The sequence below is a fragment of the Naegleria lovaniensis genome (genome assembly GCF_003324165.1).
Source record: "Naegleria lovaniensis strain ATCC 30569 chromosome Unknown tig002, whole genome shotgun sequence".
NCBI lineage: Eukaryota > Heterolobosea > Eutetramitea > Acrasida > Naegleriidae > Naegleria > Naegleria lovaniensis.
This window is the reverse complement of record NW_025407824.1, coordinates 310,301-335,352: the sequence shown is the minus strand read 5'-3', so window position 1 is coordinate 335,352 and position 25,052 is coordinate 310,301. Positions and strand designations below refer to the sequence as shown.

The following is a 25,052-nucleotide window of genomic DNA, read 5'->3' as shown; positions in this document are numbered from 1 at the left end:
CAACCAAATCCTTTAATTTTTAAATCCTTTAAACATGAGCCAAAGTCAAGGAGCACAGTCCTCCCAATCTGGCACCACGGAAAACAATCATCATGGCCAAATTGTTAGAATTGAAGTTGAAAATTTCAAGTCCTACAAGGGTCGTCAAATTATTGGGCCTTTCAACGATTTTACTTGCGTCATAGGTCCTAATGGTAGCGGCAAGTCAAATCTAATGGATGCTATTAGTTTCGTTATGGGTCTAAGAGCACAATATCTCCGTTCTTCACATTTGAAACAATTGATCTTCAATGGTGACGGTATGGCCCAACTCCAAAACAGAACAGCCTACGTGAAATTGGTTTTCAAAACATCTCCTGAACATGAAGAAGAAGAAGGAGCTGAGGTTGAATTTACTAGAACAATTTCAGCACAAGGACAAACTGAATATAAGATTAATCATAAAACTGTCCAAGCAAGCGATTATGAAAGAAAGTTGAAAAGCTTTGGCATTCTTACAAAAGCAAGAAACTTTTTAGTTTTTCAAGGTGATGTTGAAAACGTAGCATCAAAGTCTCCAACAGAGTTGACCAAGTTGTTTGAACAAATTTCTGGCTCAGAAGAATATAAAAAAGAATATGATAGACTAAAGGAACTGTACGAGCAATCTAACAACAAGCTCATTACAAACTTCCAAAAGAAGAAGGGAATTACAACCGAGAAAACACAATATAAAAATCAAAAGAAAGATGCTGACAGATTTGATGAAGCAACCAATCAACATACAGAATTGCAATCTCAATTTGTTCTGTGGAAATTATACCATATTGAAAAGGACATTCGCAAACATCGAGCAGAATTGACACGTCTTAATAAGGACAAGAGTAACTTGACATCTCGACAAAAAACAACCAATGACGAAATTAATGAAAAGAAGAAGGAAATGGCCAAGTTAAAGAAACAAAATCTTCTTTCTGCCACAAAGGTCAAATCACAAAAAGATGAAGTACAAAAAAAGAGAGAATCACTTGCATCTTTGAAGGTTGAAGTCAGTCACTTGGAAAATAGTTTGAAACAACATTCCAAGAATATGGACAAGAAGAGATCACAACTTGATAAACATACTAAAGATGTAGAAAAACTGGAAGAAGAAATTAAAACGCTTGAAGAAGAAAGACAAGAAATGGAGAACAAATTGAAAGAAGAAAGTCAAAGGGAGTTGAAACTTTCTGGAGCAGATCTCGAAGAATACAATCAACTAAAAACTCAAGCTGCTGAAAAGACAGTCAGTTTAAGACAAGAACTTGCTTCACTTAATGGTGAAAAGAGTACTCTTGTTGAATCTCAGAAAACACTTCAACAAAAAGTTAGTCAACTTGAAGAGAGAAAGAAACAATTAGAAGATCAAAAGAAAACCAATCAAAAAAGACTTGAAAAACTCGAAGAATCTCTTCAAAATCTTGAAAATGAACTTCAGGAAAAGAAGAGAAAGTATGACGAACTCTCCAGAGCCAGTGATGAAAAGAAGAAGAGAAAACAAAAGGCAGAAGATGATTTGCATGAAATGAGAGACAAGCTAAAAGATGCCAGGGTAGAGAAACGTGACTCTGAAAGAGAACAAAAATTCAAAGAGGCTCTTGATGGAATGAAACGTCTCTTCCCTGGTGTAATTGGAAAGGTTGCTGATTTATTCACAATCGTCCGTGAAAGATACAATGTTGCTGTCAATGTTGCAATGGGAAAGCACTTGAATTCTATTGTTTGCGAAAATGAAAAGACTGCTTTTGAATGCATCAAATATCTTAAGGAGCAACGTTTAGGAACATGTACTTTCATTCCAATTGATACTGTTAAAGCCAAAAAGATTAATGAAAAATTGAGAAAGATTCCAAACACAACTGCCAAGTTAGTCATCGATGTCATTTCCTTTGAAGAAAAACTTGAGAAGGTTTTCAAATATGCTATTGGTAATACCATTGTTTGTGATACTTATCAAGAAGCGGTTGACATTTGCTTCAATGATGTTGCTGGTTTAGGTTTTAAAGTTAAAGCAGTAACTATTGAAGGAACAGTGATCACAAAGGCAGGTATGGTAACTGGTGGGTTAGCAGATGCCAAGACAAGAGCATCAAGATATAAGGAAAAGGATATTGAAAAGTTAAAGAATGACAGAGATAAGCTTGTATCTGAAATTCAATCTCTCACAAGAGAAGAAGCATCTGATTCTACATATCTCATCAAACTTCAAAATGACATTTCTCAAATTGAAGGAAGAATGGTGGTGAAAACAGATATAGAATTTACAAAGAAGAAGATTGATGGTATTGAAACTGAACTGAGAGATGTCGATAGAGAAATTCAAGCTGAGACACCAAATCTTACCAAATTGAAAGATTCCATTAGTAATCTTGATACTAGAATCGAGTCTATTGAAGATTCTATTGCTAAAGTTGAGGAAGGTATTTTTGCTGCTTTCTCAAAGAAGATTGGAATTGATAACATTAGAGAATATGAAAATAAGAGACAAAAGGCAGAAGAGCATGCAGCTAAGGAGAGATCAAGATTTGAAACAATGATTTCTCGTCTGACCAATCAATTGGAGCTCATTAGAAAGAGAGATGTTGCTACCTCACTTGACAGACTTGAAAAAGAAGTTGAAACTGAAGAGAAATCTCTTGAAAAGAAGAAAGAGAGAGTTAAGCAATTAGAAACGGAACTCATTTCAGTTGAAAAGGACTTTAAGAAGTTACTTGAAGAATTGAAGAGCTCTCAATCATCCATTGACGATAAAAACACTGAAATGAATGAATTGAAGAAGATTCTTCAAACTGATATGGATGAGCTGACTAAGATTACTAAACAAATTACAGCCAAAGAAAACCAAATTGAACAACTCAGAAATAAGAGACAAGAAATGTTCATGAAGTGTAAAATCGAAGAGATTGAACTTCCATCAATCAAAGGAAAAGTTACTGTTACACCTGAGGAAGAAGAATCAGAAGAAGAAGAGGAAGAAGATGGAAAGAAGAGAAAACAAACAAGACCAGCAGGTAGAAGCAAGAAAAAGAAAAAGCAATCTGAAGAAGCCGAAGAGGAGGAACCAGAAGAAATTAGGTTTAGTGAATCTTTTACTATTTCACAAGCAACAGAAGAAGAAACTCCTGCCTCCCAAGAACTTGTCACTCTTGACTTTTCTTCCATTGACAAATCCAAGAAAAAAGTTAGAGACTTGAAACACTATGAAGAGATTGAAAAACAATTCGAAAATGAACTTCAAGAGCTTCAAGAAGAAATTGAAAAACTTGCTCCAACAACCGCAATTGCTGGTAAATATGACGTTATCAACAAGAAATATAAGGATACTCTAGAAGAATACAAAAAGACAAGAGAAGAAACAACAAAGATTAAGAAAGATTTCGAAGATATTAAGAAAAAGAGAAAGGAAGCATTTACAAAAGCATTTGACAAAATTGCAGATTCTATTGACTCTATTTACAAAGATTTGACAAAATCAGTGAAAACACCAACAGGTGGTACAGCCTATCTCACTTTGGAAGACACAGATGAACCATATCTTCAAGGAATTAAGTACAATGCAATGCCACCACTAAAGCGTTATAGAGACATGTCACAATTGAGTGGTGGTGAAAAGACAGTCGCTGCTCTTGCTTTATTATTTGCTATTCACAAGTATAATCCTTCACCATTCTATATTTTGGACGAAGTTGATGCTGCTCTTGATAATGTAAACGTCAACAAAGTTGCTGATTACATTAGACGCTCGGTGAACAAGCAAACAGATCTCATGTGTCAATTCATTATCATTTCATTGAAAGAAAACTTTTATACCAATGCCAAATCCTTGGTTGGTATTTTCAGAGATATTCCTTCCAAGTCATCCAAAACTCTGACCATAGATATGACACAATTTGACGAAGAAAGACACCAAGAAGAAGAATAATTTGTAAAATAGTATTAAAACACAGATAATAACTTATTATGAAAACAAAATTACAACAACAATTAAAAATGATCATAAACATGTGTGAAAGTTCGTACGGTTGCAAGAAGTAAAAAAATGCCAAATCCCAAACGAACACTTGGTGATGCAATTATTGTGGTCGATACAGATGATGATACGAGTAGCGAGGATGATGATCAAGAGGTTGTTGAAGTAAAACATGTTGACCACACCAAACACACATTAGAACCAATCACCAAAAAGAAAAAAACACATCCATCACAGCACGAGTCCGTAACTCATCCAAAGACCATACCCCGAAAGGCAGCACAAACTTCTTCACTTATTCAATATCATGGAGATAAAATTTATTACAATCCGTTGGCCAATGAAACATCTAATTCCGAACATTTTCTAACACTTTCACAAATTCTTGAAGTAAGAAAAGCTAAAAGTTTATTTCTTTCTTCCTTTTGTTTGGATTATGAATTTTTACAAACAGTCATTCCCTTCGAATCACTACAAATTCCAATCACCATTTCTCATCATTGGGATCAAACACAAGAAAAAGTTGGGAAATCTTTAATTCAACTTGGAAAATGTCCAATCTGTGTTTGTAATCCGAAATTACTTGGTCAATACTCAAACATGCATGCTAAACTATTTATCATTGAATTTGAAGAAAAGATTAGAATTGTCATAAGCTCAGCAAATTTAACTCAATTTGATTGGCAATATTTCAAACAAGCAATATGGATTCAAGAATTTCCTAAAAAACTCTCTACATCTAGTTGTAAATTTGAAAATGATCTTGTTGATTTTTGGCAACATTTGACAGGCCTTCCAGGTAATTTCTTAAGAAAATACGATTACTCGACAGCTAAGGGTGAATTAATTCCATCCATTCCTGGATATCACACCACTGATAAGTATGGACATTTAGCCATAAAAAAGTCCATCGCTGCAATGAATTTTTCAACAACAGAAATTCAACAGTTGAAAGATTCTCCATTGTATTTTCAAATGTCAAGCATTGGATCTATGAACTCAAATTACATTGCTGAATTGAGTGATAGTTTTTATGTAACCAAAACTAAGAATCTATTTCACATTGTATTTCCATCATTGGATGTTGTCAGTCAAAGTCATTATGGATTGAGATGTGGTGGTATGATTCATCTTCGAAGCAAAACTTATGAAACTTCAACTTTTCCAAGAAATGCAATGAGTCATTATTCTCCAACTCAAGGTAATCACTTGTCTCATTCCAAAATCATATTTCATCAATCGAACAATAATCCCAATGTTGGATTTATTGTTATTGGATCTCACAATTTGAGTCAAGCTGCATTAGGAAAACTTCAAAAAAACAATTCTCAATTATACATTTCAAATTATGAATTAGGAATTGCCTTGAAATTGGATGTATTTAAGAATAAGGAAAATATGTCTTCTCAAATACCTCGTCAATCGGTGAGTTCCTCCTCCTCCTCCTCCTCGTCTTCCTCTCAAGGACATGCACTCACCAATGAACAAGTACAATCACAATTTGGACTGATATTACCTTTCAAAATACCACCAACGAGATATGATCACAAACATGATTCACCATTCATACTTGAGAATGTTCAAGATTTGTATGAGAATTAATGTAGGAAGATTGTGCTCTAACGTTGCATCCACACTTGCACAACACGATCCTAGCTTGGAATGGGATTGTGTTCCTTGGCCGATAATATTTTTGGTTTCAAATAAAAATGCTTCCAAACAATTCTCAAGCTCCGATTAGCAAAAATTCCAATCAGTTTGGAATTACTCAAGTCTGTGATGCTTCGGCTTTGCAAGAATGTTTCAAGCGCAATCCAACAAATAGACAAGAGAAATGCAAAGCGGAACTTGAGGAATTTAAGAGAGCTTGTGAAGAGAAAGCAAAGTAAGTAGATGAAATACATTCGGAGTTAATGAGGTCATGATAAAATGATTCATAGAGAATTCAAACAACGAACATCAAATAACGGATCTGGTGCCACTCATATTGAAAAGGATTGTGAATCGGGATATTGTAATGTGGACATTAACAAACTGTAGCTACATGAATGTTGTACATTTTCTAGTACTCTGTAATTTTACTTCAAAATTGATACTCTTTGCAATAATTTACAAACCGTCCATACATTGACCCATTATTGGTGAGTGATGTTGTTGTTGACACATTCTCTTACGTATACAGTTTCAGTAAATTTCAAGAACAATATCCGTATGAATTCAATGATTGTTGTCATAGTCATGATCTATCAACCACTCGGGCTTCTATTGATCCCACTTTGAGGCTTCATCGATACGATATTGAGCAGTCTTCTTTTCTTCTTGTTCTTTCTTCAGTCTTTGAAAGTCCTCTTGTGTCAACCTATCATCCACATACATTAATTTGTGCGAAGCAACTTGTGCTCGAATATTATCAATATGGGTCATTGCGAGCCTCACAGCATCTCTTAATTCATCATCATGTTCGTATTTGATTCGGAACATTTGAGCAGCTTTTTGTTTAACAAATGTTCTTTGAATTTTGTTCGGGAATTGATTTCCTTCTCTCAAGATGAGACGGTAAAGAGAAAGAATACTTTTTTTTGAAATATCCAGCGAACCGTGAGGTGTAAGCATTTTTTTGAACAAGATTTAAATGGTGATTGGAAGATGTTCAAAGGACTCTCATCCTGCAGAGGCTCATGGGAATATTGATGATGGTGTGTTCAAAACAATGATTCAACTTCTTCAACCGATGTAAAACACCAGTCGATGAATAGTGTCTGATAAAAAAAATGTCTGGCTTCACATTTGGAACTCAAGCCTCGTCGAACCCACCAACCTCCACCACGACAACACCTGCTGCCGGCACATCATCAACAGGAGGATTTGCTTTCAATTTTAGAGGAGGTCAGCCATCTCAAGCTCCAACAACGACTACTTCAACAACACAGCCTTCAACAGGTACGGCAACTGGAGGCTTTAACTTTCCGACGACTACAGCAGCAACAGGAACGACAACAACCACAGTACCTTCCATAACAACCACAACAACCCAACCAACAACCACGACTGGTACAACTACGGGCGGCTTTACCATTCCATCAGGCACCACTACTACATCGACAAATCCTACAACAACCACTACTGCTGGCACAACTACTGGAGGCTTTAACTTTCCAACAAATCCTACTCCTGGCTCGACATCTGGATTAATTACTACTACAGCAGCAACAACACAGCCAGGAACTGTTGATGTTGTAAATATTACTCCAAAAACAACCTTTCAAAAACTTCCAGATCAATATAAAAAAGCTTGGCAGCAATTTGAAAAAGAAAAGACGACCAATAGAGAGAAAGCTGTAGAAATTGTGAAACAACAAGAAAATGCAAACGATACACAAAAGATTAAAAAACATATTGTGAAGATTGAAAAGAAGATAAATGCAGCAAAAGTAAATATTGGACGTTCCAAAGATACTGTAGAGACTATAAAACATGATGTATTGATAGAATCAAAGAATGCTGAACAAGCTCAAAACAATTTTAACAAGCTCAGAGCAACTTATAGTAATATTGATCCAAATTATTCTTCAACATACTTTATAAACACAGCCCAAAAATTAGAACAGCGGATGCAAGAGATTTGGAAAGAAATAGAAGATATCAGTCAAACACTTTCTCATGGAGATGCATATCAAATGCCTTTTGGACAACTCTTACAAGGAACCATAGTGTCACAACAACAAGCATTCTTCAATGCAGCTGCAAGACTTTCTATCTTGCATGAAAAGGTCAACGAACTAAAAGAGCTATATATTAGAGCATATCAAATTAAGGGAGATCCTTTTAAGGAACCCTCTAAAACCACTAAGCCATCCTTTAATTATTCAAAATCATTGAACGCCTCTCTCCCAGGTTTAAACATTCAACCAATCATTCCAACAACAACAACCACAGGTATCACAACCACCACCGCTCCAACAACCACAGGATTTAATTTTGGAAGTACCACTGCTACAGGTGGAACTGGAGGATTTAACCTTGGTGGATCCACCACAGCAGCCACTGCTCCAACAACCACTACTGGTTTTAATTTCGGAGGCGGTACCAGTAGTGGTACTACAACAACAACAACAACTACTAGTGGCACAGGATTCAATTTCAACAGGCGAAGATAAAACAGTATTCAAAAATGAAACCCGCCTTCTTTCTGTCTCAGCCGTTGATGACGATCGATCAACTACGACCCACGATGTCTCTCTCTCTCGCGAAGAATCAAACTCATTAAAAATGCAAAGTCATGAAATGTTGCCACTTGATTTTGAGGAAGATTCTGCAGCAAATTATCAACATCAGCCCATCCTACAAGATTTTTCATACTATTCCAATGTACCTCCGAAACATATCATTGAAGGGCAAAAAGCAGTCCGTAGAAGATTGCGAAATAAGGGATCTAAAGATTCCGCTGCCAATTCATTGGGCATGAGTAATTTGAGATATCGACAACTGCAAGAACAATCCAAAAAAACAAAAGAAACGATTAAGAATGATCGAGAGAGTGATATCATGCACATGTTGAGAATTTTGCGTGGTCCTGATATGGATAAAGACTCTAATAATTTCCAAACCAATCCTCAACATGATGAAACTCCACCGCCCTCCACTCGATCCGATACATCATCCTCTGCTCTAACCTATCTAACCAAATCAAATTCTCCAGTAGTTGTCAACAATCGAGAAATGCAAGAGGTAAAACTTGCAAAATTGACTCCCAAAGAAGAATTATTGCCTCCCAAACAAAAATTAATGATTATTGAAAATAGAATTGCACGGCTGAAGGATTTACAACTACATCAAGCTGTCATTGATTTGAGAACATTGGCTATAGCATTAACACGATTAGTGTATGGATCTCAAACTGTTCGATTGGCCGAACACTACATGGATATAGGAGATACGTATACAAAAATGAAAGCTTTTGAACAAGCAAGCTCGTATTTAAGGAAAGGATTAATGTTTTTGACAAAAATTGTGACAAATATTCATCATCATCAACAAACAACGACTAGACTAATCAATGAGGATGCAATGGAGCCTCTCAATTTTGAACAGGAATATTCTGATGCTCGTCGACTTCTTCCACATGTGCTTCTTGCCCTTGGAAAGTGTTATGTCGAACAAAATTGTATGAAAGAAGCACATGGATGTCTCAAAGAAGCAAAGAGACAAAATGATATTCTAAAAGATGAAGAACGCGATCCAATGATCACTTTTGATATTTCTCTTCAACTTTCTTACTTGTACACAAGAATGGGGAGATTTGATGTCTCTCTCACTCATTTAATTAACGCTTGGGAAACGAAATTGCAAATGGTTGGAACCCAACAACACCCAGATATTGCAAAAGTTTTTAGAGAAATGGCATCTGTACACCTCAAGAATGGAACCATTAATGAGGCTATTGAAAACTTTGAAAAAGCTAAAAAAGTGTATGAAGAAATGGGTACTCCTGTTGGTCTTTACAATGCTGCAGTTATTGCTTACACCATTGGAAACTTGTTTGATGAAATGAATAATTTTGAAAAAGCAAGTTTGTACTATGAAGGAGCAACAGGAGGAGTTGAATCTTTTTATGGGCCGTATGACATGAAAACAATCAAAGTTTATGAGAGATTTGCGAGGGCCGTTTTGGAACAAGCTCAATCTCAAAACGATGACAGAACTCTGTATGATAAAGCCACCTCACTCTATAAGGAGCTATTGAAAAGAAAGTCACTGCTGTACGGCAATGACTCACCTGAAGCTGGAATCACTCTTGAGATTTTGGGAGATATTCAATTCACACTCGAGGATTTTGCCAATGCTCTCCTCTATTATGATAAGGCATGGCTCATTGCTGATGAAGTGTATGGTCCTCAAGATGAAACCATTTCACTTCAAGAAAAAAGAAATACCACAAAAGAACGAGCAAAACAAAAAGAGGAGGAAGATTTAATGTCGTAGTGTTTGGCCTTAATAAAAACATAATGGAATTCAGGTTTACAATTTAAATTTGTTTTGGAGTCGATTGACTGCTAATTTACAAAATGAAATAATGGATTCTTCAAACTGCACCATTGGTTGTCCAGTAGAGTCATCTCCTTGTGAAGCATGTTCGTGACGAAACAAAATATCTACTGCAACTGATGTATGATAAAATTCTCGAAACATTTCGAAATGTTTCAAATGATGAGTATCCAAATGACCTTCTTCTATCATCCCATGTGGACAAGTCTCTTTATAAGCTTGTAAAAACACAGTTCTAAATCGATCTGCATCAAATCCTTCAATTTTCCCAATACCCAATCCATCATCTTCGAAAAAGCGAATCATTTGTAACACCACAGCCAGGTCACAACCAAAAAAGTTGTGTTGAACTTGATCGAAATCAAAAATCCACACTTGAGCATGCGCTTGTTCACTTGTCTTTTCCGCAGCAAAATAATTGCTCACATTAATATCTCCATGAATGACTCCAAAATTTTCACGAGTCTTTTTCAAACCAGATATAAATTCTTTCAAGCCATGGTTCTCCCATAAAGATAATAAGAGTAATGAAGGCTCATGAGCATACTGATTGGCTCGTTCTCTAATTTTTTCAATATTACAAGCACCTCCATGAGTATCATACCATTGAGGAATATTCTCTGCCGTTACTTGCCAACTTGTTTCAGATCGATTGTTCATCTTTTGAGAAATATCATGCATCTCTCCAATGGCTCTACCCAACGCATCAATAAAAGATTCATTCGTTAAGCCAATCCACTTTTCCAATACGGAACTTCCTTGAGCATATTCAAAGAGAACTGCATAATAATATTCTTGAGCGTTGGTTTCATTCATGTGATCTATATTTGGGCAATCATGATAGGGAGAAACTAAAGTAGCAATGAAGGGCAAAGTATTGTTTTGTTGCCGGCTGTATGTTTCATGAAAACAAGATGATTCAAGACTCTTCTTCAGAGGTATAGGAGGACATACATGAAGAGAGGAGGATGGTCGTGGTGGTGTGTCATCATGTTCCAAAACATGATGAATCCGATGAATAAAATCCAATTCTGCTTGAATGGCTTCTTGAGAACGATGATGTTTAGGAGTGAGGCGGAGAATGTACAACAATGGTGGTTGTTGTTCTTCGTGTTCATGATGTGGTAGTAGATTAAGCTCTTTCTTCTTTGGAACTACTGAGGATTCAGTTCGGATGGTTGTTGCATGGTCATCGTTGCTGCTACTTTCGTTTGTTGTTGTTGTTGTTACTAGAGGAAAAACTTGTACGAGGTAGGTATGATTTTCTGATTGTTTAATGACGTTAATGGAAGTGGACGATGGTAAATTCCATGCAGTGAGAATTTGTTGTCGACCCTGTGAGGAAAGAACGAGAGAGGGTGCTGTTGACATTTTTTGCAGAATTGTTTATTTTTCAATAAACCCATCCCCGTATTTTTTGCAGAATTGTCGACTTCTCCAATCCAAGAATGAGTTGCATCATTTCACATGGTTTACTTCTTATCCAATTTTCTCTCAAATACGCAAATCATTTCACAATGTTCAGTATGTGGAAACATGTCAACAGCAACAGCTTTCACAGGAACAAAAGGAGGAAGATGTCCAGAAAAGTTTGAAGATGGGCTGCATAATCTCACTGCATTTTCAACGAGTGTGTTAGGATTACAGGATACATAAATCAATTTTTCTATGGTTGGAGACTTGAGTAATGATTCCAAAACCTTTTTGTGCAACCCACTTCTGGGAGGATCAACCACAGCAATACATTCAACCTCTGGAGAGTTCAATCTATGCTCTTTCATATTGGTGGCAATAGTGTCCTCTGCCTTTCCACAAATAAATACAATGTTTTCGATACTATTTAGCTTTGCATTGTTTCGAGCATCATTTACAGAACTTTCAACCATTTCAATTCCAATAACTCTATCTACGGATGAACTCATAGTAGATCCAATAGTTCCTGTACCACTACATACGTCCAGCAACACCCTCTCTTTAGATTTTTCTGGATTCATTGACTCTAAAGTCCATTCTCTAACCTTGGAATATAAAACTTCTACTCCTTTTGTATTAACTTGGAAAAAGCTCATTGGAGAAATTCTAAATTTCAACCCTAGAACTTCTTCTATAATAGAATCCTCTCCATAGAGCAATGCTAATGGTGCATCAGTAGGAGCTGCATTACTAACGCCTGAATGTTTCTGTAAAAATAAGCCCTTAATGTTAATAGCTAACTCTTCAGTTGAGTTTAAATTTTTGTCGTATGATTTAAAATGTGCAACAAGTTTTTCAGTCACAGACTGCAAATCTGATTCTGAAATATGCGTTGGATCCACTTGAACAACAATTAACATTTCTCCTTGTGCGTTTTCTCTAACTTTCATTAACCTCCACAATCCAGTGTGACTAGTTTGATCATAACACTTCAATTATTTCAGCATTCATAACCATTTGTCACTCTTTACGATATTAATACAAACCTTATGTGAATCGTGGTGAGCTTCAATAAACAATTGTAAAATCTGAACTGCTTTTTTAGCGCTGTCTGAAACAATTTTGACCTCTTGAGGGCTCTCAACATTAATAATTCCTTGACTGTAAAGACCCTGTCTAAATCCTACAGATGGATTCTTTTCACTATTATAACCACAAGTAAATTCACAATTATTACGATAACCTTCAGTTTTTGGAGATGCCAGAATTCCATTCCAATCCAAATGAACACCCTTTAGCTTGTCATCTTCAAAAACGATATTGAAACAAGGAGGAAGATCTTGACTACGTTCCAAGAAAGCGCTTTTAATTCCAGAAAACATATTTCTCATGCAGTCCAATGTTTCCAATTCTTTCTTTTTCAGCTGTTCTTCATATTCCAAGCTGGGCACTAATTTTAATTTGTGTATGTTTAAATTGCCCAACTTACTGCGCTAATGGAGTTACTGCTTCAATTACATTGCTCGGAGCATCTTTTTTCTTCTTTTTGTGGGACTTGTTATGATGATTGAACTTTCGTTTTGGTTGTTGTCCAGGCATTTTTTGAAGGAGGCTGAACGACGACAAGCAAAAGTTTTGAGCGTTTTCGAAGCACGTTGAAGTCTTATGCGGGTGTTTTAACGATGAAAATAATCCATTGAATGAACATTTGGGTGCAGAGACATTGAAGCTTGGGAGACTCTTTTTGGACAATGAAATAAACTTTTTCATTTTTTGTTGCAAAGGTTCCACGGTTTTCGAATTCATATAAACTTTGAATTGTTTAACAAGTTAGCTGTGATTTAATAGTGTTTAACAAACAATGAATCTATCCATCATAAATTATTATCGCTCAGGTTTTGTAGATTTTTCTTGAGCTTCCAAAAGCATAAAATTCTGTCGTGATTGGAGTTTGGTAATAAAGTCTCTAGAGAGTGAAAGTAAGTTTTGATTATCGGAGTCATCCATGTCGTGAACACGCTGCTTTGTAATTACGTCTTGTTGAATATTCTTGTTTTCTGATTGGAGAGATGGATCAATGCTGATTGAATCATCGTCATCATCGGAAGACCAAACCCCAAATCGTTGCAAGCTTGATTTAACGGGCGTCCATTCTTGCCCAAGTTGTCTCATTATCATCTTCTTCGTCCAATAGCCTCCGATAGCGATTCCCAAAGCAAAAGAAAATACGCCCATAATGTTTTAAGAGAAAGTGTTATTACTTTTTTTTCTTGATTTGGGTTTTTGGTGATTGTATTTTGATTGAATGGCTGCACTCAATCATCGGAGGAGGAACTCACTACCACACACAACGTAGATAATTGTGTGGTTGATTGATATCTCTTCACTGAGAAAAAAACATACTAAATAATTTACATACCAGTTTTTCGTTTTAAATTAAGGTTGCAAAGTTGAAAAAGCAGGTTTGTCGAGAAGAATTTTAATTTTAATAAACAAAATAAAGATCAGAAAAAATGTCATCAGCAAACCGACCCACGTTCAACCCTGCAAAAGCAACCGAAACGCAAGGAGGATTTAAACGATATGTTCCTTCTCACACACAATCGATGTATTTACTACCTGCACATACTGTTCTGAAAACTAGGCAAATTGGACAAAACAGTATTGAAGAAGTCAAGCAAAAAGATTTGAAAAAGGAATTAGAGGATAGGGAGAAGGAATTGAAGAAAAAGAATACACTACAATCACTAAAACAAGATCAAGAAGAACCTGAAGATAAACTTCTATCAATACAGGATGAAAAGAAAGAAAAGGAGGATTCAAACTCCGATGAGGAAAAAGATTCAAATCCGAAAAAACGAAAATCAAAATATGATGACGAAGACGAAGACTTGGATTCGTCGTCATCTGATGACAGTGACGATTCTGACAACTCTGATGATGAAGAGCTGATGAAAGAGTTAGCAAGAATTAAAAAAGAAAGTGCAGAGAAAGAAAAGAAAGAACTTCAACAAAGAGCTTTAACTAGCAATCCATTGTTACAACCAATTAATGTTCAACAACAGGATGAGGAATCCTTTACTGTGAAAAGAAAGTGGACCGATAGTACAGTGTTTAAAAATCAAGCAAGAGAAGAAAAACAACAGAAGAAAAAGAGGTTTATCAATGACACTACTAGAAATGACTATCATAAGGAGTTTATGAATGAATTTATGAAATAATTGATTTTAATTTATTGCTGTCTCGTGGCTTCACTCTTAAATTGATGAGGGTTGACAGGAGAGTTCAATGAGGTTAACACAGATGACAATTTAGATGTCCAAACATTGACAAGACTCTCTAAATTCTTCCAATCACACTTATGGACAGCTCCTCGGCATTTCACTGATTGAACATAAACGCTTTGGTCAAGTTGATTCATCTTGCATTCAATTAAATTTCTTCCCATCAATTCACAAATGAAAGGCTCAACCTCTGCATTTGGTGCTAATTTCTCAATATCAGAATATTTCAATTCAATATCTTTCTTGGTTGTAAGAAGCTTGGTTGAGCAAGCAACAAGGAATCTCAAAATCTTTAGCTCAGATAAGAAAGAAGCAATAACAGATTCGTTCTTTTCGTATTGTGATAGTTTTTGATTCAAAACTTCTGGCACTTGCTCACTTTCGCTCTCGAGATAGGTCAGAACGCCATCAAAGAGTTCTGGTTCAAACTCTTTCAATTCTTCTGCAGATTTTTCTAATGGATACTTAATGTAGAGATTAATTAATTGTTGCTTTTCATTAGCCTCGTTGTTTGACTTCAAATTTTTAATAAGAAGATCAAAAGCCTCATTACTAAAAACGTGATATTAAACAGGCTTTGAGATCAATGAGCTACTTACATTTTGGAAAGTTTGATACAGAGGTTGGCCAGTTCAAGATAAATGGTTTGTTTGTCTTTTTTGGCAGAAATACCCCATTCATTCAAAGCAGAATCAATATTTTCTGCTATTGGCAAAATGTTAAGACTTGTAGACAAATCTTCATGTTGTTGCATTTGTTGAATGATGTGAATAAATAATTTAGCCTTTAAATTTCCATTAGTAATAATGTTGAAGGCAGAGACTAGTTGTTTGAATACGTCCTGAAGAGTAAAATCTTTGAGTGATTGAATCTTGGAAATCACGGACTCATAATTTTGAGTTTGTTTTGCTTCATTCTTTTCTTCAGACACAAGTGTGAACAAGTAAACAAATAGAGTATCTCTATCGTTCTTGTCTGATGTTTCATCGACCATCTTGAACACGGTAGTAAATTGTTCACTTTCAATCCGAATATCATTATTTTGAAATATATTGTAATGTTTCAAGTTTTAAAATTTGAGAGTATGTACATACGTCTTGTTGACTTTGTTTAATCCTAAAGTGTCCAAAGCAGAATCGTTCAACAAAACAAAGGATGAACCCTTTGCCGAAGCAACAGTGCTTGATGAAGCTGTGTTTGTGGAGGCGGAAGAGCTTTTCTTGGTCATTTTTTATCGTTCAACAAAATCGTTTCAACACACCTTCGTCATCAAATCCCAAATGCGTATGACCAACAACGGCACTTGCCAGCAAATAAACAAAACCGAGAGTGTTGCTCTTGCTCGGGCTGAACAAAGTGATCCAACTGTGATGATCGTCGTTGTTGTGTTTGCTTTGGAAATTTTCGAGTGGAATGTAAGCGATAAGAATAGAACTCAAATTCTTTAAAAAAAATTGTACATCATCCAATTCCTTGCCCTTTTCAATCTCAACAACAATCATCACAATGGGAGACACACTAATCGGCTTGAAGGGAAAAGATTTCACCATGCTTGCTGCTGATACAACAGCCGCATTTTCTATAATTTTAATGAAAGACACTGAAGACAAAATCACAGCAGTTCCAAACCAGAATATTTTGATTGCCGCTCAAGGCGAGCAAGGTGATCGTGTACAATTTGTAGAGTTTATTACAAAGAATTTGAATTTGTATCGTCTTAGAAATGATACAAATCTCTCCGTAAAGGCGAGTGCTCACTTTTTAAGACAAGAATTGGCTAAAGCTTTACGTTCTGGACCTTACCAAACAAACATTCTTATTGGTGGTGTCGATGATAATGAAGGTAGGATTCTACATTATTCATGTTAAACATTCATATTATTAATGCATTTAATCATCAATTATTGTTGAAACAATATTGGATTCCTGAATTTTTTTATTTGGACTTTTCAAATAGGGGCAAAGCCGGAATTGTATTTCATTGATTATCTTTCGAGTCTTCAAGAAGTTAAATACGGAGCTCATGGTTATGGATCTTACTTTGTTTTATCCGTTCTTGACAAGTATTATAAGGATGATATGAATGTCAATGAATGTTTAGACGTTTTAAGAAAGTGTGTGCAAGAGATTCAAAAGAGACTGTTGTTGAACACACCTTCATTCATTGTCAAGATTGTAGATAAATATGGATCAAGAGAGGTAGACTTATATGCTGACCAACCCATTACTGAAAGTATGCAAGAATAACTTATTAGTAAAACCAAATAATTCTTCTACGACTGTTGTGCACAAAGACAACATAAAAAATGAACGGACCCATCTCTTCTCGTTCTGACCACTCCTCAAAGCGAGATCAACTCGCTCATCAAGCGTTAATGAATGGACAATCTTTTAAGAGAGAAGTTGCTCCCTCTTCAGCTATTATTAATGCATCTCCTAGACTTGTCGTTGACCCTTCATTTTTATCATCTTCCAGTATCCATACCACTCACCATCAAATTGTACCAAAATTAATCTCGGGAGGATGTTCCATTAAGGACGATTCCAGCCTTTTTCCCAATACAAAACATTCTCTGCAAGTACCGGAACGAAAAGATAACTATTCTCCATTGAGAACTCCAAGTTTCTCGAGCACCAACTCAGAAACGAGCATTCTCATACATGATAGCAGCGTTCAACATCATGAGTATAGATTTGAGGATGGTGTCCTCCCTGATCAAAATTCAATTTCACATCCAAGCTGGCCTGTTTATTTTTATTCAGACAAGGGAGAGATCTTTATGAGAGGTAAGTACATGGTTTTAGATCAACCAACTACTAATTATGAGCTAGTGTTATGTATTAAAGTATCGTCCAAAGAGATTATTGTTATAGATCCTTTTGCAAAAAAGACAATGCTTCAGGGTTTGTTCTCAAATGTTGCAAAAATATCATATGACAATAGCGAAGTTGAAGACACGCATTTGAAGTTATTCCGCGTTCAGTTTAAGAAACGAGATGCCGTAAGTAAAATATCCCAATTATTATTAAGAGGCAAAAACAAGCAATTTAGATGATATTTCTAAGCAAAGACAGAAACGAAATAATTAATTGTTTATTGTTCTACCTTAGAGAATTTAGAGAAACAGAATTGTTAGAAATCATCAATACAGGAAAAAATCAACTACAACAAAATGCTTTTACACCAGATTTGACAGTTGGACTTCATGAATTTCAAGTTTTTGGAATTGATAAACGAGGGAGATATTTTCCTCATATTTTAGGATTATACTCCAATCATATTCGCCACATTGATTCAGAGACACGAGATCCATTTTCAATTCATTCTTACATGGACATTGTTGAGAATGACATTTTCGTTGATCCAGAGGTCCCCACAAAACTCACCATCAATTATAGAGACGACAATCCGTACACATTTCTGGTGTCTGATAGAGATAGAAGTGATGTATTGGTGCTGTTGCAAGGAAGATCTTTCATATATAGATCATGTATTTCTTCAGATAATTATTTTGCGGAAAACGCAGAATCTGCAGAAAATGCCTTGATTGACAAGGTGGAGAGCAGTAGTCCATGTGATTTTCCTCAAAAGATTTTTCAACATATTCCAATCACATCATCTACCAATATCATGACGAGTGACCCAGTGATAGATCAATCTGGTATTCTATTGCACGCAATTTCCCATCCTAAAGACCCTTACTCTTTGACTGACTACCAAAGAGAGCATGTTGATCAAATCCACAAGGGTATGAGAGTGTACATGCACGTCCCAAAAAAAATAGCATTTAGAGGCAAGAAAACGTCCACTCAACCAAGGATTGTCAAAATACGTATGGATGCTTTCTCTGGCGAAGTGATTATTGAATGGGGAAAGACGAACACTAAATTAAAGCATAAAGGAGCGATTGAAGCCATTGAAACAGGTCATACAGCAATCATAGAGACATCTAAAATCAGTCAGTTGCAGCTCAGTAACTTTTCATTTGCTCTTAAGGTTCAAAGCAAGGAAAAATCTGCTACCGTAAACGGAAAATTATTTCTTGTAGCCTCTAGTTCATCAGAGTATCAACATTTTGTGCAAGGCATTGATTTACTTCTTGGCATGCGCAAATGTTTTGACCCAAAACATTTAATATAATTCTTCAAATTCAAAGGTTTTGTCACCCATTGTTCGCTTTTCTTTAAAGAGTTTCAGCGTTTCTTTAGAAAACAAATAATCTAGAACAAGTGATTGAGACGTGCACAGACGTCCATTTAAGACACAAATTTGATTGAAAACTAAAATAATCTCTCTGACTAATTGAATCCTTGTTTCTTCTTCGCTCTTAAACTCTGCTAAAGAAGACAAATATTCCAGTTCTTTGGCCAATAATAAAATCATTCTATCAAAGATTACTGTTTCTTGTGTAAATTTTGGTTGTTTTAACAAGGATATTCCTTCAGGACACAAATATGCAATAAACGAAAATAGGCGCATTATCAATAGTCGTAGTTTAAGAATATTATCTGGACTTGTGTTGGGATAATCTACATTCAGAAAACCAGAAATAATAAATAGTAGCTTAGTTTCCGATAATTTTTTGCGAATAGTTTCTGACTTGAGTAAGATAATCAATATCTCAATTTCTTTCTCCAAAATGTTAATGTTAAATATATGTTCAGCTCCTTTTTCAAAAATTTGTAATAACTGCAAAAAATTTTCTAGAGCATCTTCAGAGCACCACAATGCGAGAACTTTGAGAATGTCTAATAATACAAGGCACGAGTGATCTTGTAACACCATGTTGCAATCTAGATGGGTGGATAAATATTCAATGAGCTCTGAAAGTAGATTTGTTTTGCATACAGACATTTTTGAAATGTCTGGAACATTATCAATTTTAAAGAAAACGTGCTTATCCATCTCAGAGTCAAAAATGTAATCAGGAGGATAGGGAACTGTATCTAAATAATAATACAACTCAGACACCAAATGCTTTTTGTCTCTAATTTTTTTTGTGAGATTCTTCTTATTCGCTTCTATCATAAAAATATTTGGATTTTTAAATAAAGCGTGTGGACAATAACCAAGCTCAGTGATCTTTGCATTTAGTGGATTGTCTGACGATTGTTGATTATTGGTAAAGGAAGCAATGAAAGAATTTCGAAATATTTCACTTTCAAGTAACAACTTGTGGATAGTGTCTAGAGTGCAGTAAAATAAATCCTCGTCTACAGATTGTTGTAGATATGCACTTAAGAGGGGAAGTAATAGATGCATTTTGGATTGATCATTTGAAATTATTCTATGAGCTTTCCAAAGTCTTCTTGAAAGAGAGTTGTCTTCTTCATCTGTGACCATGTTATCACTGTCCTCTGTGATCTGTTTGTCGAATTGTTCAAAAATTTCAGTTTGATCGGAAATTTCTCTATACGTTAACAGCTTATAGAGTGCTTTGTGAAGAGAAGGATCTTTTTGCAATTCTGAAATGTTCTTATTTTTCCATTTTATCCTCTTAGAGGTTTTCTTAGTCGCTGGTGGAGGCTTGGCTTTCTCAGTAACAGCAGTAATTTCAAGAGTTTTCTCAACATCGCAAGTCACAGTCGTGGTGACAGCTGCATCTTCAGGTTCTTTTTTGTTAGTATCCTTTTGTGACTCTTGCTCACCCATTTCTTTTAAAACTTCAGTCATGAAATCTTCGTCAAATTCAACATCATCATCCATTGTATCACTATTATGACTTTCTTGAGGTTTTTCGGTTTTTTGAGCCATAACTGTTAATTGATCCTGTAATTCTTTGTTTGAACGCTCTAATTCCTCTTTTTCAGTCTCAAATTTTGCAACTTTTGATTTTAATTTTTCCACTTCGGATCTGTATCTTTCAAGCTCTTCTATTTTTGCTTTTAACTCATGGGATAATTGTTTATCAGCATGTTCCTGATTGTTGGTGGATGTTTTAACAGGTTTAATAAATTTGTTGCTGGGTTGATTGCTTTGATTGATTTGGCTAGGAGTTCTTACAGGAGGATTAGATACTGGATTTTTAAGACTCAAAAGAGTGGAGTTTTGGAAGCTTGTGTGAGAGGATGCGGTTGTGAAGTTTAACTGAGGAGATGTTTTGGTTGGAGTAGGATTTAGACTATTGGTGGTATTTTGTGATGGATGTGTTGGACTTAAGGCTGTGACAAGATTAAGAGGGTTTTTTCTGTATGAACTTTTTTGAGGTGTGCTAGAGGAATACGAAGAATGTGGAATGTTGTTCATACGACGGGGAGTTTGAACAGTTGCCATGGATGATGACAAAGGAGTACCGTTGACTACTGATGAAGGTTTAGAATAGTTCATGGTTGGTGGTCTCACAACTCCACTATTTGGAACGCCATTCGTTTGTTGTTGTGGTTGTTGATGCTGTAAAAACTTTAGAATATTGTTTCGGTTAAATCTTAATAATTTAAAAACAAACCTTTGGAGGAACAAAGAAATTTGGTTTCGTTGTTGTTGTTACTGTTGGAATATTATTGGTGATATTTGTTGTTTTTTGTTGAAATGTGGCTGGCACTGGCCTACCAAAATTCATCGTCATAGCAGTGGTTGTCGGAGCAGTATGGTTTGAGACTGAATGGTTTCCTGAGGTTGGTTGTGCTGCACCATTGTGATGATGACTTGTTGTTGCTGTTCGTGAATTATAATTTGTGGTTCCACTGATAGCAGCAGTTGTAGAAGAAGTACTCACTACAGTTGTTGCATTTGATGAAGAAGTTATTGATGATTTCGTGAGACTAGTTCGAGATGAATTAGTGATGGTTCTCTTTCCTTGTTGTTGATTCAACATTTCGTCATTTCCGATGTGATGATAAAAAATTATTATGGTTTAAAGTTTGGTGATGATCCGCTCGTTTGCTCTCGTTCTGAATTTTCTCTATTTATTTGTACAAATCATAAATAGAGAGTTAATCATCAGTATAATAATGCTATGCGATCACTACGGGTAAAGCCTTCAAAGAACCTTGGATTGGTGTGCTTCCACAATCTGCTGGATAAAATTTTTTTGTGTTGTTGTGGTTCATTTATGATGAGACAGGTCGCATTAAAAAAATATTGAATTGGAAACAAACACTTTTAGCTTTTAAATCATCATCATTCGGAACATTGACCTCCAATATTTTCAGGTTTCGAAAATAATTTCATAATTCCAGAACAACATTTTAGGTTTCAGTAATTAATATAATTACAATGAATGCATCACCGACAAGAAAGAGGTCATTCAGTAACCGATTTGAAAATTCTTCCATCATCATGGATCAGAACTATATTTCTTATTTTCCTGAAAGAAAAAGAAGCAACAGATTTTGGAGAAGATGGGTCTGCCTGAAACCAACGAAAGTCGTAAAATATTTGAAACATGTTTTCAAATCGGGTTTTACGCGAAGACCATATTTTGCCTTTGTTTATACATTATTATCACTTCCGTTAAGCTTATTGTATTTTTCTATTATTTATATTGGATTCTTGATCGCTACAATATTTTCTCCTCTTATTGTTGGAATGTTTCTTTTTGCATTTGTGGCTCTGTTCATAAGATTTTTTGTTGTAATTGAAGTATACTTGGCTGGTTATTTGTTGTGTATGAGTCACAAAATTCTACCAAGATTCTCATTGGCCAATTTTAAAGAACAAGTTGTAGTTGGAATTAAGGCGATATCGTCTAGATCCCATTCTATTCCTGAAGAGGACCCACTTACTTCCAACGCCAAGGATGGATTTATCACATCAATAGCATCGCCAATCGCCAACAGAAGAGATCCAAAAACATCCACTGAAATTTCTGTGTCACATAATACCAATAGTTCATATAACATTTCATTAGCAACACAAGAGCCAAGGAATATTAATGACCCATACAGAGATTTTTTCACTACGCCACCTTCAAGAAGCGTAGAGTTCATGTCACCAACCTCGCCATTGAAGCAAGCAGTTCAAAGTTCTAATATGGATGAAGCTTTTCATCATTACGACTCAGATTATTCTGATGATTCCGTTGATTCTATTCACTCTCCCACTTCCCACAATTCTTATTACTATCAACACTACGGTGCAATGCTCGGAAGATCATTAGATGTACATGGTGGTGCTAGACAATCACAAAGAATAATTCACACCAATATTCTTCCAGCATCAGCCGCTCATCAACCAACTCAGCCACAAGAAACTACTACTCTAATCCAACCATATGAAGAATCAGAAACAATAGTAGAAGAAAATAACGAAGAACCACTAAGCGTGTGGGATAGAGCAAAACGATTTTACAATAATTGTTATGACTTTACATTCTGTAAAGAAGTTGGCTTTGGATTGCTGTACTTTACCATGGTATGTAGCCAAGTTTGTTTTTCGATGTGAACATGAATGGTATGATATTATTCTTACAAAGAAAGTACCAATTTCACTTTTTACTTTTTTGACTTCATTAATTTTAATTGGAATTCCTATATGTGCTGTCGCTTTCCCGTTATTTCACATTATTTGCAGTGCATCTGATGCCAGTAAGTCAAGTTTCTGCAAGGTAGTAATGTCAGAAACACATGAGGCACCATATTCATATATTGCTTGGACTTTGTGGTTTTCTTATTCTGTTGCTGGAAATGTTTTAATTGGTTTATTTGGTATTGTTTCATTTCCTTTCTGTATTTATGGGTTAAGATTTTTGACACGGTTCAGTAGAGATGCAATCTTACTTGTGAGCAAAACAGTTAATGAGTCATAGGGGCTAGCTATGTCAATCATTGAAGTTAATTAAGCACAGAGTATTGTCGGACTGTTTTGTCCTTACTAACCGTGAAAATCTTTTTTCCTTCAGAGGAACTGATTACCTTTAGTACAGCGTCATTGTCAGGACCAGTCAACTCAATACTATTTCCTTCTATTGAATTCAAAAAACATCCACCGTCAACTGTTGAAAACCATTTTCCACAATTTGAAAGTGATAATATAGGTGATCTCACAGGATGTTTGGCTTGTGGCTGCTGATTTGTTTTGCGTAAATCTAAATCCAAAATATGTCCATCATCTGAACCAGCTATCACAACATTTCCATCCTCAACAAACGTACAACAATTCAATCCATAAGGCATGGTTTGAGAAAAAATTGGCTGTCTTGTTCTAATATCAAAAATTCTTAATAATCCGGATGACGATACCAAAGCACCAATCTTACCATCCGTGTCAAAATCCTTTTCATCCAGAGCTGGCGAATTTGATGGTGATAATGATGTATTGGAAGCAACTGCACACCCTGTTATGGATGATGATCCTTTGTACAGAGTGGTGATTTCTGATTGTGATGCACAATCCCATAATTTACATGAGCTATCTCTTGATGAAGCTGTATGAGTGCAATATTTGAAAATCACAAAACTCTTAAGGATTGTGACAGCATTCAGAGCTTACTTACATATGAAATTTCTTCCTCCTACAACCATTTCATGAAATGATGATCAATCAATGAAAAATTATCAAAAAACGTACTGTTAATGAAATCAATACTGGTAATAGCTCCCTTATGTCCTTTGAGTGTTGCAGCACATTCTCCATTGGATAAATCCCAAATTTTAAGCATGAAATCAGACCCTCCAGTCATTACAACTTTTCCACTTGGAAGAAAACGAGAACAAGTCACATCAGACAGGTGACCTGTCAGTTCTCTCTTAATTTACTGCTCGAATGCAAAATGTGAATGTTAAATTGTAACTTACTCTTACTGATCCAGTTCCAATATCCCAAATTCTTGCTCTTCCATCAGCACATCCGATCACTCCTAATTGCCCAAGAGGTGAAATGTCGAATGAATAAATCTGGTCGCAAAAAAGTAAATGACTAAATTTGCAAATGAAATCTTCATAAAAAACATACTGCTTTGTTATTAGATAGTGATGAGTAAACAGTACTTGGTGCAACAAATTTGAAAGACTGTCCTTCAAATTTTAGAGAAAGTGATTTAATTCCGACATTAACAATCTCCAAAGATTCTGGTAAGCAATCCTTCACCAACTGTTTTGTAGCATCATATTTCAAAAATCCAAAGGTGTTTTCCTTGCCTGATGAAGCAGGATATAAAATATTGAGCCATAATTTGCTTCCGATCTGCTTATCGGAGACTGTTGCTTGCCAATCAGGCTGTATTTGAAGTCGAGGAGTCATATGGTTTTTTGTTCAATAATTTTTTATTTAAAGATTTTTAATTCCTCCAAGATGAATTTGAGAGGTATCCATGGATCACGAGTTGATCCCAACTCAAGTCATAACGTATTGTGTGGAAAGATCTTGTTTTGAACTGGCGGAG

General features: G+C 35.6%; 16 protein-coding genes across 16 annotated transcripts; 9 read left to right on the top strand and 7 right to left on the bottom strand.

Moving 5' to 3' along the window:
• Positions 1–34: 34 nt before the first annotated feature.
• C9374_006940 (uncharacterized protein) lies at positions 35–3,940 on the top strand (the record flags this gene model as incomplete). The annotated part of the gene is made up of 1 exon (XM_044696856.1): positions 35–3,940. The coding sequence occupies one exon, from the start codon at positions 35–37 to the stop codon at positions 3,938–3,940; it is 3,906 nt and encodes a 1,301-aa protein (XP_044555303.1).
• Positions 3,941–4,057: 117 nt separating this feature from the next.
• Positions 4,058–5,590, top strand: C9374_006939 (uncharacterized protein; the record flags this gene model as incomplete). The annotated part of the gene is made up of 1 exon (XM_044696854.1): positions 4,058–5,590. One exon carries the CDS (start codon positions 4,058–4,060, stop codon positions 5,588–5,590), a length of 1,533 nt encoding a protein of 510 aa, XP_044555302.1.
• Positions 5,591–5,697: 107 nt separating this feature from the next.
• C9374_006938 (uncharacterized protein) lies at positions 5,698–6,028 on the top strand (the record flags this gene model as incomplete). Its single annotated transcript, XM_044696853.1, has 2 exons — positions 5,698–5,873; positions 5,929–6,028. 2 exons carry the CDS (start codon positions 5,698–5,700, stop codon positions 6,026–6,028), a joined length of 276 nt encoding a protein of 91 aa, XP_044555301.1.
• Positions 6,029–6,250: 222 nt separating this feature from the next.
• Positions 6,251–6,601, bottom strand: C9374_006937 (uncharacterized protein; the record flags this gene model as incomplete). The annotated part of the gene is made up of 1 exon (XM_044696852.1): positions 6,251–6,601. One exon carries the CDS (start codon positions 6,599–6,601, stop codon positions 6,251–6,253), a length of 351 nt encoding a protein of 116 aa, XP_044555300.1.
• Positions 6,602–6,759: 158 nt separating this feature from the next.
• C9374_006936 (uncharacterized protein) lies at positions 6,760–8,145 on the top strand (the record flags this gene model as incomplete). The annotated part of the gene is made up of 1 exon (XM_044696851.1): positions 6,760–8,145. The coding sequence occupies one exon, from the start codon at positions 6,760–6,762 to the stop codon at positions 8,143–8,145; it is 1,386 nt and encodes a 461-aa protein (XP_044555299.1).
• Positions 8,146–8,257: 112 nt separating this feature from the next.
• Positions 8,258–9,970, top strand: C9374_006935 (uncharacterized protein; the record flags this gene model as incomplete). Its single annotated transcript, XM_044696850.1, has 1 exon — positions 8,258–9,970. The coding sequence occupies one exon, from the start codon at positions 8,258–8,260 to the stop codon at positions 9,968–9,970; it is 1,713 nt and encodes a 570-aa protein (XP_044555298.1).
• A 36-nt stretch (positions 9,971–10,006) lies between these two features.
• Positions 10,007–11,404, bottom strand: C9374_006934 (uncharacterized protein; the record flags this gene model as incomplete). Its single annotated transcript, XM_044696849.1, has 1 exon — positions 10,007–11,404. The coding sequence occupies one exon, from the start codon at positions 11,402–11,404 to the stop codon at positions 10,007–10,009; it is 1,398 nt and encodes a 465-aa protein (XP_044555297.1).
• A 101-nt stretch (positions 11,405–11,505) lies between these two features.
• Positions 11,506–13,045, bottom strand: C9374_006933 (uncharacterized protein; the record flags this gene model as incomplete). The annotated part of the gene is made up of 3 exons (XM_044696848.1): positions 11,506–12,435; positions 12,493–12,889; positions 12,936–13,045. The coding sequence occupies 3 exons, from the start codon at positions 13,043–13,045 to the stop codon at positions 11,506–11,508; spliced, it is 1,437 nt and encodes a 478-aa protein (XP_044555296.1).
• Positions 13,046–13,330: 285 nt separating this feature from the next.
• Positions 13,331–13,681, bottom strand: C9374_006932 (uncharacterized protein; the record flags this gene model as incomplete). The annotated part of the gene is made up of 1 exon (XM_044696847.1): positions 13,331–13,681. The coding sequence occupies one exon, from the start codon at positions 13,679–13,681 to the stop codon at positions 13,331–13,333; it is 351 nt and encodes a 116-aa protein (XP_044555295.1).
• A 278-nt stretch (positions 13,682–13,959) lies between these two features.
• Positions 13,960–14,667, top strand: C9374_006931 (uncharacterized protein; the record flags this gene model as incomplete). The annotated part of the gene is made up of 1 exon (XM_044696846.1): positions 13,960–14,667. The coding sequence occupies one exon, from the start codon at positions 13,960–13,962 to the stop codon at positions 14,665–14,667; it is 708 nt and encodes a 235-aa protein (XP_044555294.1).
• Positions 14,668–14,678: 11 nt separating this feature from the next.
• On the bottom strand, positions 14,679–15,958 carry C9374_006930 (uncharacterized protein; the record flags this gene model as incomplete). The annotated part of the gene is made up of 3 exons (XM_044696845.1): positions 14,679–15,282; positions 15,330–15,749; positions 15,825–15,958. 3 exons carry the CDS (start codon positions 15,956–15,958, stop codon positions 14,679–14,681), a joined length of 1,158 nt encoding a protein of 385 aa, XP_044555293.1.
• Positions 15,959–16,236: 278 nt separating this feature from the next.
• On the top strand, positions 16,237–16,977 carry C9374_006929 (uncharacterized protein; the record flags this gene model as incomplete). Its single annotated transcript, XM_044696843.1, has 2 exons — positions 16,237–16,573; positions 16,688–16,977. 2 exons carry the CDS (start codon positions 16,237–16,239, stop codon positions 16,975–16,977), a joined length of 627 nt encoding a protein of 208 aa, XP_044555292.1.
• A 59-nt stretch (positions 16,978–17,036) lies between these two features.
• On the top strand, positions 17,037–18,871 carry C9374_006928 (uncharacterized protein; the record flags this gene model as incomplete). The annotated part of the gene is made up of 3 exons (XM_044696842.1): positions 17,037–17,517; positions 17,563–17,732; positions 17,783–18,871. 3 exons carry the CDS (start codon positions 17,037–17,039, stop codon positions 18,869–18,871), a joined length of 1,740 nt encoding a protein of 579 aa, XP_044555291.1.
• A 43-nt stretch (positions 18,872–18,914) lies between these two features.
• C9374_006927 (uncharacterized protein) lies at positions 18,915–21,545 on the bottom strand (the record flags this gene model as incomplete). The annotated part of the gene is made up of 3 exons (XM_044696841.1): positions 18,915–18,933; positions 18,978–21,130; positions 21,177–21,545. The coding sequence occupies 3 exons, from the start codon at positions 21,543–21,545 to the stop codon at positions 18,915–18,917; spliced, it is 2,541 nt and encodes an 846-aa protein (XP_044555290.1).
• Positions 21,546–22,009: 464 nt separating this feature from the next.
• Positions 22,010–23,477, top strand: C9374_006926 (uncharacterized protein; the record flags this gene model as incomplete). The annotated part of the gene is made up of 2 exons (XM_044696840.1): positions 22,010–23,083; positions 23,145–23,477. The coding sequence occupies 2 exons, from the start codon at positions 22,010–22,012 to the stop codon at positions 23,475–23,477; spliced, it is 1,407 nt and encodes a 468-aa protein (XP_044555289.1).
• A 25-nt stretch (positions 23,478–23,502) lies between these two features.
• Positions 23,503–24,910, bottom strand: C9374_006925 (uncharacterized protein; the record flags this gene model as incomplete). The annotated part of the gene is made up of 5 exons (XM_044696839.1): positions 23,503–24,095; positions 24,165–24,182; positions 24,239–24,416; positions 24,466–24,564; positions 24,623–24,910. 5 exons carry the CDS (start codon positions 24,908–24,910, stop codon positions 23,503–23,505), a joined length of 1,176 nt encoding a protein of 391 aa, XP_044555288.1.
• Positions 24,911–25,052: the final 142 nt, after the last annotated feature.